Genomic DNA, 18,078 nt, shown 5'->3' with positions numbered 1-18,078 from the left:
ACAATTCTAAACATCCTTCCAGAAATTTGCATAGCTGGCTACGTCCTCCAGGCCGGCAATTATTTCGAACGCTGGGCGTGGAACCTGTCCCTCAGTCTCTGAATGACAGAGGAAGAAACCTGGAGACGGCGAGCAACACTTACCAAAGATTCACCATCCTGTAGCAATGCATTGGCCCTGTATTTGACAATGTTTAATTTCACTCACATGAATACTGAATCAGTTGCTTCACTTCAAGTTCTAGCATGTTGTTTAAAGTGCCCATTAAGCACACAAAAAAATACATCTACCACAGAGTATAAATGACCTCGCCATGATTATGTTTATATATGACCATTGAGTCTTTGGAAGTTCCCATATTATTTGTTTGTAGCATATTTGAGAACAAACCCGCACACTCTAACATGCACTGAGGGTACAAACAGGTTTCAAGGTTGTGCATGCAAGTGGCATGTTGGACAGGTGTAGTCTGTCAAAGGTGACCTTCATTTATATGCTGTGATGGAACATGATCCATGTTTGTAAATTACATGATACTCAAAGAAAAGTCTTTATTTAAAGTCAGATTTGAGAAGAAAGGTGAATGGATAGTACTGAAAACATAATGGGCCAGGGGTGTGTTATGCTATCTGATTGGTTTAATAAAATGATTATAACGGAAATCTGGTCCTTTCACATACGTCATTTAACTATTTACAGTTTTACAGTATCGATAAACACATTAGCATGTGGTTCATGGTGATCCTATATAGATGAAGACAAACTACATCCTGCTTGTGTAAACATAACTCATTTATTTCATATATAAACAACCAAATAATGAAACAAAAAGAAACAGGTGAAAAGTAACGTGACAACCGAGTACAGGGTTTGAGAACAGTTGGCCAACCAACCTTCATGGTTCAGCTCAAAGACTTGTTTTTGGTTTCGTACCATAATTGTATTAACCCTTTCAAACCTTTTCCAAAATGTCCAGAAATTGAATCATTTTGTCAAACTCTGTAAATTTCTTTGTTAGACAGCCGCAACATATTTCCCCAGAAGTAAGTTCTCATATACCTACCAGAAACACACGAACTTGAAGGCCTTGTACTACTATACGTACCATCCTGTGGTATTAGCCTACCATTTCACTCCGACATATTAACAGTGGAGCATGTTCAGAACATTGCTGATTGCAGTGTCTCATACCTTACGTACGTACCCCACGTACACAGAAAACAGTTTGTCAACTTGTCTGGTGTGCCATTGTATTTTAGCAGCAACTGGTGGGTCAGTTTTTCATATTAACTGCTGCTGCCATATATACACTTGAGCATTAATTAAGCACCACCAAAAATAATTGTCGATTGTAACAAGAAGGGATCAAAACAGAGAAGTCAACCAGTGACATCCAAACACACATGCAGTTAGCATGAAATTCATGTGTTGACTCAAATGCATGCTTTTCATGCTAAAGTTGTGTCATGGTACAAGTGAATGAGGGGAATAAAAGGTGAAATGAAGTATTGTCATTGCTTTCTTACCGATGCATCAATAAGTGAACAGTGCTGAAATTGGACAAGTGAAGTTTTTGGGACATGCTGAGGTGTACTCTTTCTGAAAATAACAGATGGCAGATTACTGGTATGCATGAAGCTGGTTTGTCCTGTCGCAGCATTGGGTCCAGATTGAATATCAATCACACTGTCATTAGTCGCCTTGTAAGGAAACATGCGGTCACTAGTTACGTCAATGATCGTCCACGATCAGGAAGGCCGAGAAAGACCACTCCCTGTAATGACCATGCCCTAGTTCGCCTAGTAAACGCAGGCCCAAGACCAATGCCAAAGATCTCAAAGAACAATGGAAAGCGGGTGTTCGTCTCTCACCCTGCACTAGCCAAAGGAGGCTCAGGTCCGCTGAACTCCGTGAACGTCGTTCAATCAGACGTCCCTTACTCACTGATGGACACAAGGCTCAATGTTTGGCTTGGTGTAATCAACGGCAAAACCACAATCTGTCCAATGAAAGTCGTTTTCTTCTTCATGTTACTGATGGCTGTTGGTGAGTTTGGAGAAGGAGTAATGAGGCTTATCAACAGTGGATGATCCATGCAGCTGAACCCTTTGGCGATGGCTCTGTAATGGTGTGGGGTGTATCTCCTATGACTGTAAGCTGAATCTTAACACCATTCAAGGGACACTCAATGGTCAGAGATAACAGTAAGTACTGGAAGCTGCTGTTGTCCGGCATTTTGATAACCAACCTCTCGCCAGTCGGCCAGTATTTATGGATGATAATGCTAGGCCCCATCATTCCAGAGCTGTTATCTCATACTTGCTCAACCAGCATTTATGGGACCATCTGGGGCATCAAGTTAAAGTGAAGGATCCACCTCTTTAAAATCTACTGGAATTAGCCCAGGCTCTTCTTGAGGAATGGCAGAAGATTCCAATGAAGCATATTTGGCGCTGGATTTCCAGCATGAGGAGGGTTGCTGCAGTTATCTGTGCAAGTGTTGGTATTTGATAGATTGACACTTTAGACATTTCAGTTAACGAAATTATAACCATGTGTTTGGTTTCCATATCATGCATGACCAGTGTGTTGTGTTAAACACAATCTTATAGCATTAAAATGGGTGGTGCTTAATTAATGCTCATGTGTACATATATGATACCTTAAAAATACTATATCAGCAAACTGACAGTGACACACCCAGAGTCAGATTTCCCTGGTCTTGTGTCTTCATTGTCCATGATAATACACATAATTTCCCCTGCTGCAGAGTCCTCTGTGAATTTATCCTCCAGGAAATAATCACACATACACCAATCATAGAATGCCACACCAGAATATTCAGCAAGCAGTAGTTCCTCATATTTTTATTTTAGGGTCAGACCAATTTTTCACTTGTTTCATGGCTCTGTCGATCATATTTTTTTGACAATAAGATAAAAAATAATTCCCCTCTAAAGAAAATAAAATCCAAATGTGAATGAGATACAAGTGAATTAATCTTGAAATCAGTGCTTAACCTCAACTCACTTGTCTTGTTTTTAGTTGACATTAACAAACCAAACGAGTCAAGATGAAAACTCATGTGGGTTTTTGTTTTGAATGGTGATGTTTTTTCCCCTCCTGCCTTTAAGTTTTTGGAGTACAAAAAACCTGAAAAACAAGAAATAAAACTGGTTTGGCCTAATCCATTGTTATCGCATCCATAAAGCAGTTTCAACAGTACTCTGTTTCCAGCTTCCTTCTTTCTCATACATATCTGAATATTTGTCCTCAGTGAGGCAGCTCTGTTTCCAATATAACAACAAAATCAAGTCAACAACTGTTTGTAAATAACTTGAACGAATGACATACATACCGCTATAAACAGCTAAACTCTAAATTCTTTCATATTGCTACAGTCATGGGATGGCTGATTAACTACAATATGATCTTTCACTTATTTTGGTGGTATTTTTTGAAAAGAACCATATGATACAACCCGTATGTTTGTCTTGTTATAGACTTGTAATTAATATAAAATGTATATGAAAATATGTATCTCAAAAATATAATTTCAACAATATTTTCACAAATTCCAGATTGCCTTCTTTGGATGACATTTTGGAAGATGAGGAGATGAAGAACGAGGATAATTTTTATGGATGCATAGTTTCTTTATTCTATATGGGCCATGTTTGACAGATTCTAATGTCGTCAAGCAAGTGACGATGACATTAGAATCTGCTGAAACCTCATTGATACAAAACAAAGAGATGTGCAGTCATAAAAAACTGTCCTCTTTCTTCAAATTCTAGATTGTGGAGTTGTAGATTCTAGACTCTAGTTCTAGATGTCACATGCAGTCAACGGCAAGACACAGCAGAACATGAGGTGTGAGTGGGTGAATATTGCTTAATGGCGCATCAGCAGTTTTGCAGCTATTCATGGGGAACAACTGAAGAAAATAGGTTTGATGCAAACCAGAACATCTGTCATACATCACACTTTTGCTCAGCATACTAAAGAACCACTCTGTTTTGGATAAATCACAAAAATATCTCAAATTGGAATGTATGTTTTACCTTCTGATCTAAAGAAATCGGACTGCCCCTATAAAAATCCATGTGAGGCATTAGCACCGAACAGTATGCAAATATTCTACTAAAATTCATAGCAATAACATCAACATACTCACACTTAGTCTCTGAAAACATACTGTTTCCATAGAAACATGCAAAGCAACAATGAGATGGGACATTCTGAGCCTGAGGAAAATCTGCATTCGCTCTATTTTGTGCTAAAGCAAAAATAATGAACACTGATGTTGGATAAAGGGAAAATAGTGTAGTTAAGGGACTTTCAGAAAGACTAGAACATCATCTCAACATTTTTTCTAGAAGACAGCTGACGGACCATCTCCCAGGAGAAGTGACGGTCAGCGGTCCAAGACCCTGCCTCCATCATGTTTAAACACATCAAAACTTGATACTTGTTGTCACCCTGCCTGGTTTGGGGATAAAACAAGGACTAGTCAGATCTGAGTCTACACACTGCATCTGAGCTGGGTAGCCATGTTTAACTGATGGTTGGTGTCTCAATACTGTCAAACTGTCAAAAGTTCCAACAAAACAAGAACATGCACACATGAATGTACAGGGAGGAGCAGAGAATCAAGTTTACAAAGTCTGTATGACTGGGTCTGGGATCAAGTTACTACTAGTAAACACAGATAAACTGGACTGGCACAGAGAACACATTTATGAGCCGTAGGTGGTGTACAGCCATGCACAAATCCACTTTAGGTAGAGCAGATGTAGGCTAGTGCACATGCCCATGCATCATGATGACACTGATTCAGCGCGTCGCTGCACCTGCCTCTTGACTATTGTGCTTCAGCCATCACACTGTACTTGATCACGGACAACCTGGGGCCCCTTTGCTCACAATGGCAAGCCCTGATGGGCGGCACTCGTTTATGCCACTATGGATCTATTGTCAGGTCTGTGCTCAACTTATCCGTTTTGGCCAGAAAATAATAAAAGGTACAGCTGTTTGTTGTTAATAACAAAAAGATCTAAAACAGTTACATGACCATGATTAGCCTTGATCCTAGTGAACCATATACACCAACAAGCATCCTACTAGTTTTGAATCTTAGTATGTCACCATCAGTTATATCACAACATGTAATGGACGTTCCTGAAAGTCTTGCTCCCTGAATGGCAAGAGTTATCACACGATGAGGAGCACATTAAGGTCAGGAAGGAATAACATACTATCATGTTGCAGAAATTTCTCCAAGTTAAACACAATTATTACCGGCTGTAAATGTCACATGACTTCACAAAGGAAAGTGACTGCTGTGCGCAACAGGCATCCATGGCAAATTGACTGATTTTGAGGCAGATGAACTATGTACTTGCTGAGTGTGAGATTAAATCATGTCAGTGTGTGCTCCAGAATGATCATTTCTTGCTGTAAAAAGTCCCAAAGTGGTGCAGGTCGTGCACATATGCCACTACCCTGCAACAGTTCTAGACCACTGACACCCGTACCTACAGCACTCCAGACACCCTATTCCACTGACACCCCTACCTACAGCACTCCAGACGCCCTAGCCCACTGACACCACTACCTACAGCACCCCAGACATGTAGGACACCCTAGCCCACTGACACCCCTACCTACAGCACCCCAGTCATGTAAGACACGCCCACTGACACCCTGCAACACCCCAGACAGCTGCAACCCTCTAGCTCACTGAGACACTGACACCCCTACCTACAGCACCCCAGACATGTAGGACACCCTAGCCCACTGACACCCCTACCTACAGCACCCCAGACATGTAGGACATGCCCACTGACACCCTGCAACACCCAGACACCTGCAACCCTCTAGCTCACCGAGGCACCTCCACCTGCATAACCCCAGACACCTATGACACCTTTCTACAGAGGTGGGTGAGGGAGATGTAACAATCCTTTGGATGGTGACAGAGAGATTTAACAATCAGTATCATCATCCAGTCTCTGAAACGTTCTCCCTTCCACTGGCAACAGAGGGAGTTGTCATTTATGCTGTTCTGGCAAGGAATATGTCTGTGTCAATGGTACTTGACCTTGAACTTGCATTTGACCTTGCACTTGCATTTGACCTTGCACTTGACCTTGACGTTTTTTCGTCTGCTCTGTACGAATGTTATCAAGCTTCTCCAGTAGCTTGCGGACGTGCTGCATTCTGTGGATTGCCATGTGCAGATCTTTCTGGGGACCATAAGCTGATCCCTCATGGGCGTTGGCTGGAAATCAGAGGTGAACTAAAATATCATGGACACATGTAGGATAAAGCAAGCCTCTGATGTTATGATTGAAAAAGTAACAGCAATGGTGGTCATACTTCTTCTCTTCCCCGATGGTCGAGGACTTACCATAACCAAGAAAGAGTGTTTTATTATCCATATAAACTCTCAGTAAGATGATGTGATGAAGCTGCATAACAATAACTGACACGCTAGTTGAATTAAAATCAATATTATGACTGTAACTAGAAACAGATAATTCAGCCCTTGGGTTTTTGTCAGATCGTATGCTTATTACCCTGACAGGACAGAAGCTGTTCAATTCCTCCTGGGGAGCTAGGGAAAACATTTGCAGTTTGACACTGACTGAAGAAGAACAAACCAAGAGAAAATAATGGTCTCCATGGAAGAAGGCAAGAAATGAAAGGACATACACAAAAAGGGCCTCAATGGGAAAAAAAGAAATGGCCTCATGGGGAAAACTTGGCCTTAATACAGACAGAAAAAATAGCCTATTGAAACATGGCCATAATGAGGCATCTCAGAGGGAAAACATAGTATCTTTCGATAAAGAAGAAACAGCCTCACTTGTAGAAGCAGAATTAGCCACCATTGGAAACACACAGTAACATCTAGATTTAGATGTTTAGATTAAGATACCTGACAAAAGAACAAGGTGCAACACATAAAATAGTCTAACGGCGCACCCAGCAGTATTCCAGTTATATGGCAACAGTCTGTAAATAAGTGAGTCGATTGGGAACCGATGATGTGTGAACCAAGTCAGCATGCCTGACCATATGATTCTGTTAGTTAGTCCCTTCTTAGGATAAGCATGGGTTACGGAAAGCCAATATTCTAACCTGACCCTTCATGGGATTACGCTTTCTTAGTTAAGTACATATTCTTGTACTTTTTGAGTTGAGTCCCATCTGAGATTCGACCCCAAACCCTCAGCGTCAGGCACGTAATCGCCAGCACATAAAGTCAGCTGCCCAACCTGCTAAGCCACTGCGACATCCAAAGTCTTGCTATTTCTAAGAAGAGGTAACCATAGTTAAGGAAATCTCAGTGACTTACCATTAGAATACTGCGTAAGATAGTTGATCTGTAGCATCATTCCATTGTCTATCCCCTGCAGAGTCTTCAGGAAGTTGGTGGTGTGACTTGTGACACTGTTTGGAACTGGCTTGTCCTTGGCAAGTTCTTGTAGTGCTAAACCTGGACAATATATACAGGATATTAAACGACCTTCTGTGTAATACCATTTCTGTTTCACTAAACGAGTTAATGATTTGGTATCAAATGAGCGATACTAAATCTTTCATGAATTTAATAAAGATGGTACTTCATGGACGCGAATTAAGTATTCTGTTTATTACTCTCACACATAAATGGATAGGAATTGTCTACAGTGTGATGATTCTCTGCTATCTGTGAGTCAAGCAATGTCTAATACAATTGTGACAGATATTAGCACTGTGATGTCATCACTGTGAATCAATATGACATCATATGTCTAGCGTTATTTCACAAGTGTAATACTAAAAATATTACACTGCAGTATCTTCCATGGGTGAGTAATAAACAGTAATATGGACTGTGATGTGTCTTAAATCATCAGTTGTATCTGCAAGACTCACATTCTGGTTAACCAACATAGCCCATTCATCTATCAACCCTTGATTACCAACGATGGTTTTACTGACCAATGAATCATAGACATAGACAAAAAAATAAGGGAGATAACTCACGTAAGATTAAACCAAAACCACCTCCCATTTTAATGTGCATGAAGACATCCTTCCTATCAAAAAGAGTTGTGAGGGTTTTCTAACGTCTATGATTGGTACAAGTGCAAACTTACCAAGTCCTTAGCAACAAAATAATTACAACCGCTCCAGAAGAGGGTCAGTGTGTGAGTGAGTGAGTTTAGTTTTACGTCGCACTTGGCAATATTCCAGCCCTATGGCAGTGGTCTGTAAATAACTGAGTCTGGACCATACAATCTAGTGATCAAAAGCATGAGCATTTATCTGCACAATTGGGAACTGATGACATTAGTCAACCAAGTCAGCAAGCCTGATCGCCCGATCCGGTTAATCACCTCTTACGACAAGCATAGTCGCCTGTTATGGTAAGCAGGAGCTGCTGAAGGCCTATTCCACCCCGACCTTCATGGGTCACCTGAACAGGGATCAAGAAGAATACTTCCCCAGTGCCTGTGAAGTCAAACAGGTCATTTAGATATTGGCTTTATCCACATCTGTTCAACACCAGCATAAACTCTTCACTCAGGTAAACAATACCAAATATCTGTACATCTCAGTCTTTCATCGCCTGTTTCTTACTCAATTTATTGTATATACATGCAACACTGACTTCTTGTACAATTAGTATATATACACTCATGAATGTATCTTGTTGCTACAATTCATCTGACAAAGGGGCAAGGAATAGCCCAGAAACATTGTGACAAAAAATTAAGAAGTTGTCATCCACAATGTTTGCCTTCCAGTTTCTTTTGCTAGTTTTTCAAAATTGAATTACTCGGTGACCATGATCAGTAGTAGTGGATTTGGTTTGAAAGTTTTACTATGATTGGGTTGGAAAACCTTATACCACAGCCAAGAAATGGTAAATGGAAATTAAAGGGAGGTAATAGGAGATTACAGCAAACACTAGCATAGATCCAGGGATCACTACAGGAAATGCAAGCCAGTGACATAGAGAAAACAGACTGTATTACTTTATCACTGTATTACAAGGAATCACATCACGACAAGAGACACCAGAAAAGGGCTTCACACACTGTGCACAAAATCAGTGACTACATTCAGACCAACACGAGGAACAATTAGGAAACTGCACTCATGTCACTGACTTTTATGGAATCACAAAAGCAATATGGATAACCTGAGTTGGAACTGGTCTTCAGCAACTCATACTTGTCCTCAGAGACGACAAATGGGATTGGGTTGTCAGTCTTGGTTGATGCAAGTCATCATATCCTGGTGGTTGTTTTTATGAATTCAATCACTGGACAATCTGGTCAAGACTATTTATTTATTGACCTTGGTCATCTAGCTAGAAAAATGCTGAATGAGGCATCTGGCTATGAACAAACAAATTGGTGTATCAATTCACTTATCTTTGGCACACTACTGTATGGAATAACAGTAAAATCCATGGATCTCGAACTCTTGAATCTCGAATCCTCTACATATCTAAAAATCTAATCTCTGGTCCCAACCTCTTCTTATATATTTATCATTATTTTTGTATTATATCGCGAAGTTCGAGACGCACATACAAATGATATCCTGAACCTGAAAATTAGTCCCAAAATCATATAAATGTTGTATCTCAATCTCGAACTGTCCTCGCCGGAAGACATGTTCAATGCGTTCCATTTCCCTTACATGGTTGAATAACGTGAGGGTTAGTTCAATTATTGAGTTTGCAGTGTCACTGTGACTTTGTTTTGACATTTATGTATCTTGTGTATGATGATTACTGTGAAATCAAGAGAAGAATGAAATTTGATTTTTTTTTGTTTCTACATTGCTGCATACAAGTTCAATGGATATGTAGTACTATGTACACAATGTGCATGTATACAACATATTTTAATCTCGAATCACACAATATCTCGAATTTGTCTTAATGGTCCCTTGTGGTTCGAGATCCAGGGAGGTTGCTGTATATGCTACCGTAGCTTTGACAGGGAAATGGGTGATGTGTGTATATCTGAATACACTCAAACAAAACAAATAAGGGAACACATGAAAGTAAGCATGTTCCGTTATTAAATTCCAGAATTTCACTGACAGTGCAGTACACACCTTGTGAAGAAACACGGAACAGAACAGGAACACTTTTACTTTCATGTGTTCCCTTACTTGTTTCCATGAGTATAAATCTGACACATCTGTTGAGTGAGTGTGTTTGGTTTCCTGCCGCACTCAGCTATATTCCAGCTATATGGTGGAGGTCTGTAAATAATAGAGTCTGAACCAGACAATCCAGTGATCAACAGCATGAGCATCGATCTGCACAACAGGGAACCGATGACATGAGTCAACCAAGTCAGTGAGCCTTTTTAATTTGATACAGAGAAGCCTGAAAACTGTTTCATCATCCAAATACAGCTTACAAGAAACAGCCACTGCAAGCCTGCAAATTTAGGGTATACACTGAGTAGTAGGAGAGGCGGATTCTATGGCAAAGATTGTACAGTAACAATGTCTCTTCCTATTAGTTATGTACAAAGTGACATCCCTGCATGTCATCAACGTCTTTCATATATGGTCAGGGGATGCATCTCTCGATTGGGTGGCTCTGATCACTACAGTCAAGGTACACCAGCTACACCCATAGATTCAATGAAAAGTATACATATCCCATCAGTGTCTCCTGTTTTTGGGAGTCATATTTCTTGCATGATTTCACCAATCCTGGAGTTTCAATCTTTGTTTGCATCATCTGCTAGCGGATGATGTTTGTCAACATTATATCATGTGACTTGTGACGTAAGATGCAACTTGATTAAAAATCTATGGAGACATTTTCAGGCCATCCTTATCCAGTTCTCAGTAATGTTAAACAATGTCTGATACGTTTTCTTGTATCCTTTCAGAAAATATGACCGTGTGTGGTCTGTATAAGTCAAATACATCAGAGATGACATAGACAATGATAGAGGAAAATGTGTCCGCACAGAAACCAGCAGCTAGGTGGGAGGCTCCGGCAATATCAGCGTAGTCAGCGTACATCACTTAGTCGGGTCCCATGCCGCTGGTTTCCTCCTTTTCTGTGAGCCATATCAGAGTTATGGGGGTCATTGGCTATGGTTATACCCCAGACCATTAATCTTGCAAGTGATTACGTTGTCAATCAAGGATATGGAGACATATGGGGGTACAGTTCCTTAGATAGATGGCTGGAACTTAGATAGAAGTACAGAAACCAAGGGAATTTGAAGCCGTGAGTGTGAGACCAACCACCCAAGAAACCATCAATCAGTATTTCACAAAACTGTCGAATGTCATTGATGAATAGGGACTATTGACTGATGTAACACCATCCACATAAACAGTGACAACTGGGAAATTACAAACAGTAACAATGATTGCCACTGTTAACGAAGCTGGTGGCAGTGTTCCCTCTTACTTTACACTTCCTTGTCATCATATGAGAGATGAGCTGTTATCCTCAGCTACACCCGGTACTGTTGTCACTGTTTCAGGGACAGGGTGGTATAATATGGAAGTGTTCAGCATGTACATGAAAACACACCTGGCCCGACACTTACCATCACTCAGCGGTGACTCTCCTGTTCTAATCCTCTATGATGGACACAAGGGTCATGTTTCCCTTGGATTGATAGAATGGGCACAGGAAAATCATATCGTCCTGTTTGTTCTGTCCCCTCACACAAACCACCTCTTACAGCCACTGGACATCGGAGGTTACTGACCTTTTGACATGACATGGATACAATCATGACATTCATTCTTAAGAATGAACTCTGGAGAAACTATCAGAAAGCACGATATATGCAGGATAGCATGTCATGTTTTCAACTCAACATTAACTCTGTTAACCTTTGCCATCATTCTCAATATCAGGAATCTTCCCCCTCGACCCCATGTCTTCAAGTTCAACAGGTGTGCTCGTTCTGGATACTGACAACAGACTGGATACTGCACAAACATTCTTGGAATGTCTGGGTGCAGAAATGTTCAAACACAGAACACCATCAGTAAAATTGCTGGCAGGAAAGAAAGTGAAACATGTGACAAATGACACTCAAGTTTGATTGTTTGTATAAGCCGGGGGGCTTCATGAAATCACTCCAAGGGGAGATAACTCTGACGGTAAAGTTACTGTTAGATACCTACAGGGTTTACACATGCCACTTCAGGGCATGCCATTTTGGTCAGAATACAGGACTGAACAAAAGAGTTCACCGGTCATTTGACTTTTCAGAAAACCACCTGATATCCCTGAATCCGAGGGGTGTAACAAAAGTCATCACAGATCAGATAGTTGGAAGACAGGATAGCTGAACACAAGAAACAACATCCTGAGAAACGGAAGTCTGATAAGGAAGTTGGTAAGGTGAAGAAAAGGTCATGTGTCACAACATCGTTGTCCACATTGTCCATTTCATTTAAAGGAGCTTCTGCCAAAAGTAAGTCAAAAGGGAAAGGACATGCGCCAAGAAACACAACGATCCATCACCATTGCCGACTTTCTGAGACAAAAGACATAATGTTCCAGTTGCCAAATATGGCCAAATTGGGGTCATGGCCGCTTTGCTTGACAGACTAAGCTGACAGAATCTTATAGAATGAAAGAGAATACACCTTGACTAATATACTTTGTTTTCAATGTAAAACATGTTATTATGATAACATGGTTACATATGTTCCGCGAATCTGTGTCACGTGGCCCAAAATAGCTGAAACTGGGATAAAAATATCCCAGTGTTAGGGGTTTTCGAAGATGTAACACAAAATTTTAATCTTTGATATCATTTAAAATTTTGATTTTGATAACCTTGAGTGATGAAGATTCATCTATTTCACACCAAATTCATGTGTTTCCAACAAAAGTCGCGTTAAAGACATCGTATCGGCAAAAATGTAGCTGCTTGCTACATCTGGGTACTGTGAATCATTAAATTTTTGCGAGCATGGTATTTTTGCGAAAATTGCGAATGACTTAAGCTCGTAAAAATGTCATGACGCAATTTGCTGGTAGAATGTAAAGAATAATCAGCAAACAAAATGTCCTATCTTCGCTTTACTATTCACCACTTCATATAAATTAACAACAGATCTAGACAATACATATATTAAGCAATGACAACAACGCGGAAAATGACTAATTACTAGCATTACTCACTTGTCACATGTCAAACAATGGATACCTGAACAAAAGTCACTCAGTCACTAATCAGTACGTCCGATACTCCAGACAGGCATCAACCACTGTTTGAAAGGCCAACACCATCCAGTGGGCGTGGATAGCTTTCATGACACTTACCTGGAGATCAACAGCTTCGCCGACACTGACTAAACTGGTCGTAATCAGTGCAAATTTATTAGAGTCATTCCATTTAATTTAATCCCTTTGAACTGTTATAAGCGTATATGGCCTATGCAGCGAGTGTTGTTTTTAGGAAAACATCACTGACTGCATACATGCGGAAGTACTCCACTAAATGGTGTTCAAGATTAGCGGCAGACTTTAATATGTGATTGGATTTACTTCAGATAAAACTTTCAGATGCAAGTAAGCTTGGAAACTGTCAAACTAAACTATGTTTCGAGAATTAGGCAAGTTGCAAAAATAATGTGAAGCAAAAACGTCTGTTGGTCGCCGCTTGCAAAAATATGACGCAAAAATTTCGTGATTAACAGTATTTTGCAATATCTCTAACTATGGTCATTTCTTTTCTTCCGTGCAGACATAACGACGTATTGAGTTACTGACACTGTACAAAGCAGGACATAAACCGTGGTGTGACTGTGAGACCCAACAGAAGTAAGTTTACTGGGGCGTAAAACAATACTCACTCATTTTAACATATTCTTTCCTAAATAAATCATTTCATTTCACATGTGACTGACTGACGACCAGGCTGTCTTCTACTGACATCTGTGATCGGATGGAAACATTGTTTCTTCACTGAAACCTGCTTCAAAATAATACTTAGCGACATTATAAACTTCTCTGGGAACCTTTTTTCACAGGGCATAGTTTGGTTGCTGGGTGAAATACAAACGTGACTTCATGTAATTGTCAAAGTAATTTTAACGTTCGTAACTCATAGAAAACATACAAAAATTATTCGCCTTCTATACAAACCGGCATTTTGTATACAGAGACCGATGTCATGCTCTATTTTCTCCAGCTGCATGAGACGGTCACGAGGACTTGTCGCCATACTGCTTCCTTGTTTGCCAGAAATGAAAACGTTGTCGTAAAGCCGGATGTACAAATTGTACATCATCATGGAACAGGGCAGCCCAGATTTTCCGACTCTATTTGAACGCTATAATTTGGTCCCAGGCGTATGGCATTAGTATTGGCGATTTGCGCCATTCTCAATGTTGTTTGATTAAGACTTTTATATAAGTTTTAATAGTTTTCAACTCACCAAGTGCGATTAAGGTCGCAGGTGACGTCAGATGAGTGAGTGAGTTTAGTTTCACTCCGCACTGAGCAGTATTCTTGCTATATCACGGTGGCCTGTATATAATCGAGTCTGGACCAGTAATTAGCCGAGAGCCGCGATGCGGTCCTATACAGTCAAGACATGACCCTGCATCGCGGCCGAGAACACCACCTTCATAAATCCTATTCAGATTCTAGCGGCCGATTACCCCTCGTATTTTCTTGAGATTTTTTAAATATACTTCCCGTGGGTTTTTGACTGAAAAGTCGATACCGATCTACTCCCAGATAATTTCCCTACACATACACGTAACTGTCATGTTTTTATAATCATACGTTTATATATTAATGGGCATGTTACCCGTAAACTTCGTGTTTCAACGATAGCGAGCTGACATGTTGACATGCTCTACGCATGCGCCAAATTTCTATAGTCTGTATCGGAAGATGTTCTGCATTAGTGGTACGCAAAACTCGCTCTCGTCTCCTGTTTCGCGCGCTCGTAATTCAGTTATAATCACTCTTATGTATAACGTATTTATCTGTTTTTGTGCCATGATTTATAGCTTTTCTTTGCAGAGAGGGTTGTTGTTGTTAGATATATTTTTTCTTTTGTAATTGGTAGTTTAAATTAGCAACTGAGATTGTTTGCGGCTCTATCCTCAAAGGATGTTGAAGAAGTGTAAAAGTATTGTCCTGAGACAGTTCCTACCTCACGAACTTAAGTAAATGCAAAGTTACCATATTTTTTAAACGTGTGATTTTTGAGGTTTCCAAATATGGCTAGATTTGACTACTATCGCCAGCGGTACAAGAGATCATGTAAATCCAAATAAGGTCCATGCAGGTAGACAAATTACTGTAAGTCACCGAGATACCCGGTGATCTACCTTTAGTTGGCGCGTATCCCCAGTCCTTTTCTTAATTTCTTTTCTTTATTTTAATTTAATTCTCTATCAGTGATAATCTAGTTATATTCCTGTCCTTTCTATAATATAACTTTTTCTGTTTTTATGAGTCAGTAGAAGACGCTTAGAAGACGCGCTAGTTTTAAATACTAACTGTGATAGTCTAGTGGTTTTGCTGTCCTTTGGTCGACAGGTTCTTCATACTATGCATATATATTTCGTTTTTATATCACGTATGTTCTCGTCACGATATGGCTGCAATATTGCCGATGTGACGTTAAATATTAACTCACTCATTATTAATTAGAAGATGACATATCCCACCGGCCCTCACTTCTTACATATAAAAGAACAAATCTGAGATTACCTGAAGCTTGATTGTTGTTTGACAACTTCAAATCGTTTCCACGGGTTTATTAAATGAATTGTTTTAGTCACCATATGGCTGAAATATTGCCAGTGTAGTTATCAATCACTCACCATTTGAATGTCCTGACAGATAAACAACGGAATAATTTACCATGTGGTTCAATGTCTAAACATAAATTACGCGTTTTTTTGTTGTTGGGTCGTTTTGTTTTTGTTTTTGTTTTGTTTTTGTTTTGTTTTTAATTTTTGGTACAGTTTTTGCAGAAGTAAAGTTTCATAACCAGCTTAATATCATGTCTTTGGCAATTGAAAGTGATTACGCCGCATATATTATAAACAACCCCCCAACCCCTTCTAATATCTCCTTTCAAGTATTTTTCTTGGAAAAGATATTATCAAATCCATAAAAAATCCTATGATGTGGAAACTGAATCTGTATCATTTGATTGTATATTGGGGAAAGCATTAAATCCATATACATATAACCTCAGAACTTCATACTACAGGGGGAGGATGCAGGTTAATTTATGCTGTTGCTTAGAGGATGATGTTTAAAGGGGAAATATAGACAAAAATTAGTTAATCAAAATGGCAAAATGATACTGATACATTAATATCGAAAGATAATTTGACAACGTCAGTAAGTAATAGCAACGAAGAAGACAAAGCTAAGATGACTACAACACCGTATTATTCACAGAAATTAGGATGCTGACAACAGATAAAGTCGTTCAAATTTAAAATTGTAGTTTCTCTGTATTCTTTCTGCAAAGCTGAACCTGAAAATATCATTCATATTTTATTTAAACCAACACATGTAATATCATTGAGGAACAACCAAGTATAATTGAGTGAGTGAGTTTAGTTTTAAGCTGCACTCAGCAGTATTCCAACCATATGGCGCCGGTCTGTAAATAATCGAGCTTGGACCAGACAATCCAGTGATCAACAGCGTGAACATCGCAAATGGAATACGATGATATGTGTGGACAAAGTCAGCGAGCCTGACGATCCGATTCCGTTAGTCGCCTCTTGCGACAGACATGTGATGCTGAAAATTAAATCTATCCCGGATCTTTACGGGTGCACAACATTATAAAAAATGGATAGAAAATTATTCCGGTACTAAACAAAATGCATAATAGAACACCCTCATTTTTTATGATTAAAAGAAAAATGTAATGACGTCTGAATTCAAATTACCTTGCAACAATCAATACGTCTGCACAAACACGATCAAATTCACTCACAGATTAAGTTCAAACATTCATATTATCCGGCAAAATATTATTTATAAGTGTAAAAACTAATACTAGTAATAACATTCTTATCTTACACTTAGGCCTGCTAGGATTTTGTTAACAATACAAGAAAGTAAATTTGGAGAATGTTTGAAATTCTTGGACATGTGTCGAAGTGAAAAATCATAGTGAAAACGACAAGATCGTGCTTCCTTAAGTGTCCTGAGCACTATGTTGTACAAAAATAAATGTGCTTGATCCCAACTAAACGTATTTTTCGTTTGGATGTGAATGGAATCCTCTCTGCAAAGAAAAGCTATAAATCATGGCACAAAAACAGATAAATACGTTATACATAAGAGTGATTATAACTGAATTACGAGCGCGCGAAACAGGAGACGAGAGCGAGTTTTGCGTACCACTAATGCAGAACATCTTCCGATACAGACTATAGAAATTTGGCGCATGCGTAGAGCATGTCAACATGTCAGCTCGCTATCGTTGAAACACGAAGTTTACGGGTAACATGCCCATTAATATATAAACGTATGATTATAAAAACATGACAGTTACGTGTATGTGTAGGGAAATTATCTGGGAGTAGATCGGTATCGACTTTTCAGTCAAAAACCCACGGGAAGTATATTTAAAAAATCTCAAGAAAATACGAGGGGTAATCGGCCGCTAGAATCTGAATAGGATTTATGAAGGTGGTGTTCTCGGCCGCGATGCAGGGTCATGTCTTGACTGTATAGGACCGCATCGCGGCTCTCGGCTAGACCAGTAATCAACAGCATGAGCATCGATCTACGCATTATAATTGGAATATGATGCCAACCAAGCCAGCGAGCCTGGTCATGATCGCCCGATTCCGTTAATCGCCTAATACGGCAATAGTTCATATGAATAAACTCGTATTCCATAGCGCGAAGTCGTCTAGTTATATGCTGGACTAATACGGCAAGTGTGTTACTGAAGATCATTTCCAACCCGGATCATCAAGGGTCTCGGGAAACACAAACATATTTCAATTCATGAATAACAAAAGCCATTACTTATGAATTTACAGGCAACATATATTCGGGTCGCC

At 39.6% G+C, this 18,078-nt stretch overlaps 1 protein-coding gene and 1 pseudogene across 1 annotated transcript; one reads left to right on the top strand and one right to left on the bottom strand.

Annotated features, from left to right (window-relative positions):
* Nucleotides 1-771: 771 nt before the first annotated feature.
* LOC137281868 (mediator of RNA polymerase II transcription subunit 11-like) lies at nucleotides 772-14,258 on the bottom strand. Its single transcript, XM_067813532.1, has 3 exons — nucleotides 14,162-14,258; nucleotides 7,364-7,504; nucleotides 772-6,283 (listed from the first exon to the last, which is right to left on the bottom strand). Exons 1-3 carry the CDS (start codon nucleotides 14,238-14,240, stop codon nucleotides 6,054-6,056), a joined length of 450 nt encoding a protein of 149 aa, XP_067669633.1. The 5' UTR covers nucleotides 14,241-14,258; the 3' UTR covers nucleotides 772-6,053.
* Nucleotides 11,117-11,974, top strand: LOC137282101 (uncharacterized; annotated as a pseudogene).
* Nucleotides 14,259-18,078: the final 3,820 nt, after the last annotated feature.

This window comes from Haliotis asinina, chromosome 4 (genome assembly GCF_037392515.1).
Source record: "Haliotis asinina isolate JCU_RB_2024 chromosome 4, JCU_Hal_asi_v2, whole genome shotgun sequence".
Lineage (NCBI taxonomy): Eukaryota > Metazoa > Mollusca > Gastropoda > Lepetellida > Haliotidae > Haliotis > Haliotis asinina.
The sequence above is the reverse complement of the archived record's forward strand: the minus strand, read 5'-3'. Positions and strand labels throughout refer to the sequence as shown.

What these genes read in the sequence shown, in the direction of transcription:
- LOC137281868 (XM_067813532.1), bottom strand. Translation starts at nt 14,240, where the DNA reads ATGGCGACAAGTCCTCGTGACCGTCTCATGCAGCTGGAGAAAATAGAG. An exon ending in TCTCTGTATACAAAATGCCG is followed by an intron (nt 7,505 to 14,161) that starts GTTTGTATAGAA and finishes TATATTGTCCAG; the next exon opens with GTTTAGCACTACAAGAACTT. An exon ending in TCTTACGCAGTATTCTAATG is followed by an intron (nt 6,284 to 7,363) that starts GTAAGTCACTGA and finishes TCTGATTTCCAG; the next exon opens with CCAACGCCCATGAGGGATCA.